Source organism: Alosa pseudoharengus, unplaced genomic scaffold (assembly GCF_046254945.1).
Source record: "Alosa pseudoharengus isolate Yale_2024_CS ecotype anadromous, Long Island Sound unplaced genomic scaffold, YU_APseudo_1.1 YU_APseudo_1.1_scf_9, whole genome shotgun sequence".
NCBI classification, from domain to species: domain Eukaryota; kingdom Metazoa; phylum Chordata; class Actinopteri; order Clupeiformes; family Clupeidae; genus Alosa; species Alosa pseudoharengus.
This window is the reverse complement of record NW_027468881.1, coordinates 34,221,509-34,230,880: the sequence shown is the minus strand read 5'-3', so window position 1 is coordinate 34,230,880 and position 9,372 is coordinate 34,221,509. Positions and strand designations below refer to the sequence as shown.

Below are 9,372 nucleotides of genomic sequence, written 5' to 3'. Positions count from 1 at the left end.
GCAGCGTTGCTTGACGGTGGGCTTTACTGCGTTGCACTGCGCTCGCACTGGCTCCACACTTCCCCTTTAACCACCAGCTACGCGAGCACTGAGTATCTGTCTCGCACAGTCACGGAGAATGACACGGGGGAGTTGAAAGATGTTTAATTTCATCTCCATGAAATGTCGCGTTCACGGCTGCTACACCAATTCAAAATGGTGTAGACAGTAGCACACTTGACCGGTCCCCGTAGTGTGTGGCAGACTACGCCACCCCCTAAGTTAGATTGAGCCTGCTTTAATTTGGATCTTTAATTAAGTCTCAAAGTTGTGTTGCTTTGGTTGGTTTATAAATAGAAATATAAGAAATAGGGAATTACAAAGCCATCAGTGCTTTGCTAGTCAAGCCAGTGGGAGCTGAACTATTAACAAGAGGCTTAGGTCTCAATACCACACGTGAATAGATTCAAATAAACTTGTCAAGCAATGCATTTAGTTCAAACTAAACAACACTGCAAACTTCTGTCACTATGGAGAGCATGGTTCAAGGAAATCCGCTTTTAAGTAGTCTCCCATACCCTGTCTCAACCAATAGCGAGGCTGACCTCAAGAAGAGAGGGAGAAAAGTCGTAGAAAAAAAAGAAAACCCAGGTGTCCTGATAGACCCCTGATAGACAGTGACTAAGCACGTGACGCATCATTACACTGTCCCTTGTGCGTTGTGTGAATTGGCTACAGTCTGCTACAATGTGTAAGTGGAAAATTAATCTGTGTGGCATGGCTGGTCCTGGCAACAAACTAGCAATTATGATATTTAATGTAGACTACAGCAGAATACACATAAAGGAGATATTAGTGAGGGGTTGTGTACCATGACTGATGAGGCATTTTGCTATTACTCATGATACTTTATGGACTCAATTCCCAGGGACCTCGGAGAGTGTAAAAGTACATACCTTTAGCATGATGTAATTTCCTCTGACAAGATCTGCTTAGTGACTACATATTGTGCGAATGTGTATGAGATACTATATCAGTAATGTTGCTTTAGAAGGAGATTAGCCGTGTAAGGGCACACAGGCCAAATAGAGTGGAGGAGAACCAGAAAGTAGTCTATCGCTGCCTGTCTCTCTCAGCAGTGTGAAACTGCCAGAGAGAGAGAGAGATCGACGGAAGGAGGGAGGGAGTGAGTGAGTAAGAGAGGGAGGGGAGGTGTGACCTAACACACTCGGTTCTCTCAGGAGCCGGCAGTAGCTGAGCGCAACGATCAGAGGGCGAAGCGGGCAAAAATAGAGCAGGACAGCCCTCTCTCCTCCCGTGCACATGTGTTTTGCCATTCTGTGAGCATCGACTGTCGTCTGGGAGGAGTAGGCCTTACCTGGGAGATTACCGTTGAGAGACAAGAGAACGTTTTGACATCTTAGTACTGGTAAGTTTTAATGTATCATTTGTTAATTCATTTATATTCCATATTGATGTTTCTGTGGAGACAGTATATAGTGGAGGTGCACTAATGTCTGGGAGGTTGATATAACTGTAGCCTACTGTAAAAGGATGATTTTATTAGTAGTATTGAGATGAGTAGTAGTCACCTCATAGAATTTTTATTTGCCATTTAGACATTTACGCTATGGAGAGTGTATGTGCCCCATGAGACTGCGTGCTTATTAAATCGTTCTATCCAGAGGGCAATAAAATCCCACTAAAAGCCTGGATAAGTTATGATACGCTTTTATGATACACTGATGCTATGGTGACCCAGTCATGAGGGAGATAACGCCCATCAACAGGAAGGCTGTGCTGCTGGCTGGCAGGAATCACAGAGCTGGTATGAGGGGGGGAGGGAAGGGGGGGGGCGGTTGTAGGCAGAGATACTGCCCGCAGGCTGGTCTCAGCATTCATCTCGGAACCTCTTTACATGAAGCCACAACAGTGTGGCGTTTTGTTCTGCCCTCTACTTTCTACTTTGTTCATCAAATATGTCTTTTCGCTTTTGGTTGTCAAAAGGGGAAGCAGTGGGGAGAAGGACTGGGGAAGACTGAGCGAAAGGGCAGTTTGAGTTTGTGTGTGTTACACACGGCCGCGTCCTCGTTGCACCCCACCCTGCCTCCACGCGCAGGAAGCTGGTCATCTTCCCTTTTCGCTCGGCCGTAGCGCTCCTTGTCTTGAGGTGCTGAGCCAGGGAGGGCATCAGAAGCCAAAAACTGCTGATGGCAGAACACTGCCACGCTGTGACAGCAGGCCTCATTCAATATTCATCTCATGGCTTTTGAGTAGAAGGTCACAGCAAGAGAAACCAAGGCCGTACACAGAGCACCCCACCGCTTGTGCTGTGATTACGCCTTAAGAATCCACTGTGCACAGTGTAGGCTCCAGCTCGGCCCCGGTGGCCTGGCTTTGACTTTCACTGGAAGTGTGCGGAGGCCTCCTGCAGCCTCGCCACTCAGCAGCACCTGCAGCTCTGAGGACAAACACCCCCTTCTGTTATTTCTACTCATGCATGCGCAGGCGCTATAATTAGCCTGGCATACTGAGATTCTGCAGCTTTGCTCGTCGCGGCGGACATGGTACACTGCACCCCCCTGCGCGAACGAGCCCGACTACACACACACCAAACCCCGGCTTCCACTCTGACGGGGAAACCTCCCTGATTTTTAAGAAGATACTTTGATGGCTTCAAATTGGGGGTTTGAGTTGTGTGATTCTGAGTGTGGAGTTAAATTTGGAGCCAGTAAAACACAGTTGGCATGCTGCAAATTCCTCCAGTCTGCTCGGGGTTGTTCCAGTGGCAGCTTTGCAACTAGAGTGTAGCATGTGGGGCAATACCTACATAAATAGACCCCAGGAATGAAGCCCCAGTCTGGAGCTGGTGTAGGACAATAGCCCGGTTATGCATGTTGTCATATATGCCCATTCACAAGAAGGAATAGACAGTGGGACTGAGCTGCAGAAGCTCGGAGTAATGGCTGAGTGTATATCTCTGAATTGTCACCTCTTCAAACCAGAGTTCGAGCCCGTCAGTGGAACGATGGCATCACATGTGAAACTGAAGAGAGACAAAGTGGGCGCTCAGGACTACGACGGCCAAATCAAAGGTACGGTCTCCGTGTCTTGTCACGGTTTTCATGGTGTCTCCTCTCTCAATCATCTTTGCTCTGGTGTCCTTCATTTGGTTGTTTAATGTGTGTCTACATCATGTCAACTAAAATAGAAAGTAGAACACCCCCGTGTCTTTAAATATACTCAACTACACTTGTCAACAGAAAGGCTTCTGCCACATGATTTACAGTTGATCTTGTCATCTTGTATTAATAGAGCTTTCATCTTAAGTGTGATCTCTGACTTCAGACCACTTTTGTTTACTCCTGCGGAGTCAACTATTCCAACTCCAAAGCCCATAAAAATAAATCACTCCAAAGAATGAATTTCTGTTGTGGTTGGGGACTGGAGAGGTTTCTCTGGGACATGTCCATGAGTGTTATCATTTGGAACACACAATAGTAGTTTTAGCTTTCATTTAAATCATTTTAGTTCCATGATCTACTTTCATTTTCCTTTCCAAAGTGGGAATTTTGTTTTCTTCAGCTTTCTAAGTAGTTATTTGGTCATCCCTGCTAAAGATTTGCTGACTTCCACCACTACCAACATTACCATAAATGTTCCCAAGTTGTAGTAAATGTGAACCTTTGTATCTCTCTCCCCCTCTATTTTGTTATGTCTCTCTCTCTCTCACTCACTCACTCACTCACTCACTCACTCACTCACTCTCTCTCTCTCTCTCTCTCTCTCTCTCTCTCTCTCTCTCTCTCTCTCACACACTCTCTCTCTCTCTCACACTCTCTCTCTCACACTCTCTCTCTCACACTCTCTCTCTCTCTCTCACACTCTCACTCACTCACTCACTCACTCTCTCTCTCTCTCTCTCTCTCTCTCTCAGAGGTGCGATCTCAGCTGGTGGAGCAGCTGAGGGTGTTTGACCAGCAGCTGGAGCAGAAGACACAGGTGCTACAGGACCTGAGTGACTACCTGCGCAGGCGGGGGGAGATCGAGGCCGAGTATGCTCGCTCCCTGGACAAGCTGGCCGAGCGCTTCAGCTCCAAGATAAAGAGGTACAGTGCACCCAGCGCATGCTTCAAGGCATCACAGTTATCAAAATGGCTAGTTGAATTAGTTTGCTGTGAATTGGGCCCTTTGTGTGCGGTTTGGCCTCTATATTTATCGGTAAGTGAGCTGTAAGTCCTTGAGAGTAGCACTACTTCTCTCGTGGTCTCTGTTTTCTCTATTTTTGTACACTGGTTGTTTTGTAACTTCTGCTCCTATTACTGACCTACTAACTTTTTTCTCTCTCTTTTTTTCTCTCTCTCTCTCTCCCTTTCTCTTACTTCTGCTCGTTTCACTTTATCTTACACTATTTTTCCCTCTATTCTCTCTCTTCTCGCTCTCAGGAAGGAGCAGAGCGGTCAGTCTGTGCTGCAGTGCTGGCTGGTGCTCCTTGGTCAGACCCGGCAGGAGAGCCGCGACCACGGCGTCATCAGTGAGATTTGCAGCACCAGCCTGCCCCAGAACCTGTCCCTGTGTCTGGAGCACACACAGCGCTTAGCCAAACGGGTACGGACACACACACACCTCCCCCTCCCCCTCCCCCACCTCCACCCCCCACCAGCAACAACAACAACAACAACAACTCGACGCCACCCAGCAGTCAGCCTTCAGTAGGGCGCCATTTTGGGTTCCTGGTGTCCTCTGAGTACTACCAGCCCCCAAGGCGACACGTCAGAGTTAAACATGTGTATTTCTCTCTTATCTCTCATTATTCTCTCATATCGCATCTTCTTCTATTCTCTTTTCTCGTATTTTGTCTTCAGACTAGAGAGGCCTGCAGCATGGTGCAAGAGGAGCTCCTCAAGGTCACCACAGAGATGCAGACCGTAAGTCTCAGATCCCGCTTCCCACAGCGACGGCGTGCGGCGGGCCCAGGGGGTGGCTACGTGTCCACTTGCAGCGCAGCGCGCCTGATGCTATTTCTGCTTTTGTGTTGTGTTGGGTGAATTGCAGACACTGAAGACCTACCACCAGTACCACACGGAGTTTCTGTCCGCAGAGGGGAAACTGAAGGAGGCAGAGAAGCTGGAGGAGAAGCCGAAGGGGACGGCCAGAAAAGTGGAGAAGCTGATCGAGAAAGTACAGCGCCGTTTTTGTAATCACATATTTTGGCTCCTGTCTTTGCGACACAGTGGCCTGTGAGACACATAGTGGTCTAGAGAGGACGAGATAGTAGCTTTTTGGATGTAACTTTTCAGTGGGCGACAAGGTTGCAGGGTGTGTGGATTGTGTTTTTTTTCCGACTGAGAGCACTGCAAGCACCGCTTTCAGCTCAGCATGTGACATTGTACCAATGATTTTGTGTGGGTGTGTTGCAGAATGCCACAGAATGGTATGACTGTACAAATCCTGGTGTGTGCGTGTGTTTGTGTGCAGAGACAGGGGAAAGTTCAGGAAATACAGTTCAAGTGCACTAAAGCCCGCAATGAATACCTGCTGAATCTAGCTGCTGCCAACTCGTCAATGAACAAGTATTACCTCCAGGACATCTCTAACCTCATCGATGTGAGTGCCCTTGACGGATATTCCGCTTTCCGTACGGCCTATGGTGCCTTTTCCCTACGTGTTCATTTTTATACTGTTAAAACACACATACGATTTCAGTTCATACCTTACCATAAAAGATATGTGCCCCTATTTTTATGACATGTTACGACCAGTTTGGCCTGTTGACAGTTGGGAGAAAAAAAAAAGAAATGCTGAAGTGTGCTGTGTATGTTGTCAGACTAGCGATGTGGGTTACCACCTGTGGGTGTCACGGGTGCTGCGGGGCTTCATGTCGGGCCAGACCCGCGTGCAGCAGAGCCTGGGGAGCCAGCTGCAGCAGCTGGGCGACGTCGTGGCCACCCTGGACCAGGTCAAGGACCGCGACACGCTGCTGCAGGCCCACGACAGCACCTTCTGCCTGCCCCTCAGCTTTAAGTACTTGCCCCACGAGGGAGACCCGGTGAGCCTCTACTCTACTTGCCACCCCTGTCTCTGTCCCCTGTCTCTGTCTCCCTCTGTCTGTCTCTCACAGTCTTCTTGTGTTCTCGTGCGGTTTTGCCGTCTTTCTCGTGGTAGATATTTACCATCTTTAACCATCTCTTTCGTCTTGCCATCTTTGTCGGCATTTACACCTGTCTTCAGTCTGCTTGTATTTTGTTGTAGCTGAACTGCAAGTGGATGTTATGGCTGATATCTGTGTTCATCGTGTGTGTGTGTGTGTGTGTGTGTGTGTGTGTGTGTGTGTGTGTGTGTGTGTGTGTGTGTGTGTGTGTGTGTGTGTGTGTGTGTGTGTGTGTGTGTGTGTGTGTGTGTGTGTGTGTGTGTGTGTGTGTGTGTGTGTGTGTGTGTGTGGCTGATTTGACTTTGTGTACCTCTGTCCAGGTGTGTGAGGTCAGTGCAGATTGTGACATGCAGGATGAGCTGGAAACTCGTTGGAGACAGCTGGAGTCCAGACTTGACAATTTCACCAAGGACACAGAAGGGGTACTCGCATGCAAACTACATGCAACGTCTCTGACATTTACACTCACATTTATTCATATAGCAGATGCTTTTACCCAAAGCCACTTACAAAAAGAATAACATTCAAGCTACATTGCAAAGGAGATCTTAGGTAACAATAAACACTACTACAATAAAGATTAAACAGTGAATCTCTTACTGTAGTCTGACATCATCAATTTTAAGATGATTCATTTTTAACTCATCATTTTCTCTTTCAGTTTTATTTGACCACAACATGCATGTTCTTTTTTTTTTTTAAACATCTTTCCCCTTCTCTGTTGTGGCCAGATCAGTGAGACACTACAGGAAGCTCGCTATATCATGCTCACCTTTATTGGTGATGAGGACTTGGGTGCTGTCCAGGACCAGAGCCAGGAGCCCAGCTTAGCCAAGCGCAGAGCCAGTCTGCAGGAAACCGAGGGGGCCTACTTCACAGTGAGTGGATTTCGGTGTAGATGAATGTTCCTTCAATAAATACACTGTTCTTTATCTCTGATACACTGTGTTTCAGAATGGTAATTGGACGTATCACAAAAGAAAAGATGCACATAGTGGGTGATGCACAACGTTTTGACGAAGACCTGAGTGGTCAAAACGTTGTGTATCACCCACCATTAAAATGGGAGCTTTAGAAACAGTGTGCGGATATCTTTTCTTTTGTTTTACTCAGTATAAATGGACTTCACAGAAGCACGCCTCCCCGTCGTCCATTTATTTCTGATAATGGACACCTCGTCGGGCATTATCCCTTACTTATACTGTACTTTAGTTGGGAAACCACTGACAGATTTAGTAGTTTAGGTTTGGTCTTCCCAAATTAAATCTGCTGTGATATGTGAATATGTGATATTCATGCATGCTGCTGAATCAAGGATGAGGATGAGGTTCAGGTAGCCATGCTGATTTGTGACAGGTGAAAAACATGCCTCTATTCCTAAGAGAACACAACAATAGATAGAGACATATTGCAGTAAACTTGCAGCAGGTCTAGGCAGGAAATGCTGTGGAGGAGATGGATGAAAAGCATGACATGTTTCACAGTTAACTAACTGCTCTAGATCTTTAGATCAGGCTGAAGTGTACAGTAGTAGTTGGTGACTGGTTCACAGTTTGTGTTTGTTTGGTGAAGCTGACATCTAATTTCCTGCTTCCTGGCTAAACTGAATTGATTATAGCTTAAGGTGACCCGATTTCTGAGACAAAATACAGGGACGTTTTCAGTTCAGATGCGTAAATGCCTCCAAAACATGTAATGTTTTTATCTTTGTAATCTTAAAAACGGAGACACTGTCCTTACCATTCATAAAGCAGTTTATCTTACCCTAGTTCTCCTAAATTGCAAGTGATTACCAAAGAGTTTTCTTCTCTGATCACAAAGTAGCTGAGATCAAGAACATTCATAACTTTGAAAATCAGCTGTAACAAACAGGTACTGTATCAGCCACAGACTTGAAGGCCACCTTTATAGCTCCTCCTCCTATTATAGCCGTTAGTAACACAGTGTACATCCCAAAGGAAGATGTCTTGTCTCAAATTTAATTTCTTTATCTCACAAGAAAAAAAGCTCTTTTTGAGATCTTGCATGTCTCTCAAAGTACCCTTAGGAGAAATAAGGCAAGATAATAATAGATTGAGAAGAAAAGTGCAGCATTTTGAGATCTTAAGTTGATCTTAAATTGGACATGGAATTGGGATGAGACAAGAGGGGGAATATTTCTCAGCTGCACATTTGCTTTCCTATGGACTTTAATTTTCACCTTGGACATTCATGCCAACATGTACAGATGCACCTGGTTGAGTAAATAACTGAATCCAAGAGGCAGCCTAATGGTAACAATATATCTCCTGTTTTAGAAAGTGAAGGAACAACTCCACTTCACCTCCATGATATCCAAACTCCAAGCCAAGCATGACCTTCTACAGGTGGCCCTACAGAAAGGTACCATCGCAGCTGTGATCCTCACACGCTACTTCACTGACCCTTTCCACATATCTGTGTGTCTGTCTCTGGACGCTGGACTGAGACCCAGCTCAGTCGTACCGCACCACAGCAATTCATGAATTATTAAGAACTCATGGAATCCTATGTTTGAGTTCTTTCAGTAGCTTAAACCACAGTTGTTCCTCATTTTAGACCTCACTGTTTTAGTTTCTGTAACTGTTTATGCCAAACTAATCATTTTTCTCACCACTGTTTCCTCTCTCTCTTAACAGCCAAGGCTAATGGTGGGAACGATGCCAGGTATGTTAACAAAAGACAAACTCTTTTAGCTTTTGTATTTATAGTACTAGTCCATACAAAATATTAGATTTTATATTTGCTTGCTCAAGTAATGCCATTATTAGGTATTTCAAATGGTTCTAACGCTTAACACTTAGAGAGAGACTGGGGGACGAGTTAAACCATTTTTACAAGCAGGTGGCGTGTAAAGTTAGCACTGTTGGACCGCGGTTGAGACATTTCCTCATGTCAGTCACACCTGTGTCTGTGTTTTGTTTGTCAGCATGCGCACTAGAAGGTCTCTGAGACACCAGCGAAGCAATCGGAGGAATCATTCAGGAGCCCAAGTTAACCAGAAGCTCTTCACTGGAAACCTGATCTCTTTCATCCAGGTACACTGCATGCTATTCATCAGACGAATTGGATGGAATTCTCTTTGAGGAATAATCTTTAGTGGTTGGAAGATTTGGTAAAATGGGATGTTTGTATCATACACAGATATGTGTTAAAGCTTTTCAGGAACACATCCAGCATTTGTTCGTCTTAGTCCTTTATGCAGTTTTCTGAAATAATTGTTA

General features: G+C 45.7%; 1 protein-coding gene across 2 annotated transcripts in view; it reads left to right on the top strand.

Annotated features, from left to right (window-relative positions):
* The first annotated feature begins 1,121 nt into the window (after positions 1-1,121).
* The window catches only part of LOC143115187 (rho GTPase-activating protein 4-like), a 13,823-nt gene continuing 5,572 nt past the window's right edge, over positions 1,122-9,372 (top strand). Inside the window, exons 1-13 of one of the 2 annotated variants that reach the window (XM_076277125.1) lie at positions 1,122-1,408; positions 2,985-3,074; positions 3,917-4,088; positions 4,425-4,587; positions 4,845-4,907; positions 5,035-5,160; positions 5,458-5,586; positions 5,807-6,028; positions 6,451-6,552; positions 6,862-7,008; positions 8,428-8,512; positions 8,788-8,815; positions 9,078-9,186. In XM_076277125.1, the coding sequence (XP_076133240.1) occupies positions 3,008-3,074; positions 3,917-4,088; positions 4,425-4,587; positions 4,845-4,907; positions 5,035-5,160; positions 5,458-5,586; positions 5,807-6,028; positions 6,451-6,552; positions 6,862-7,008; positions 8,428-8,512; positions 8,788-8,815; positions 9,078-9,186 (1,413 nt within the window). In that variant the 5' untranslated portion in view covers positions 1,122-1,408; positions 2,985-3,007. The remainder of the gene's footprint in view (positions 1,409-2,984; positions 3,075-3,916; positions 4,089-4,424; positions 4,588-4,844; positions 4,908-5,034; positions 5,161-5,457; positions 5,587-5,806; positions 6,029-6,450; positions 6,553-6,861; positions 7,009-8,427; positions 8,513-8,787; positions 8,816-9,077; positions 9,187-9,372) is intronic. The other variant, XM_076277124.1, reaches the window with a different exon arrangement.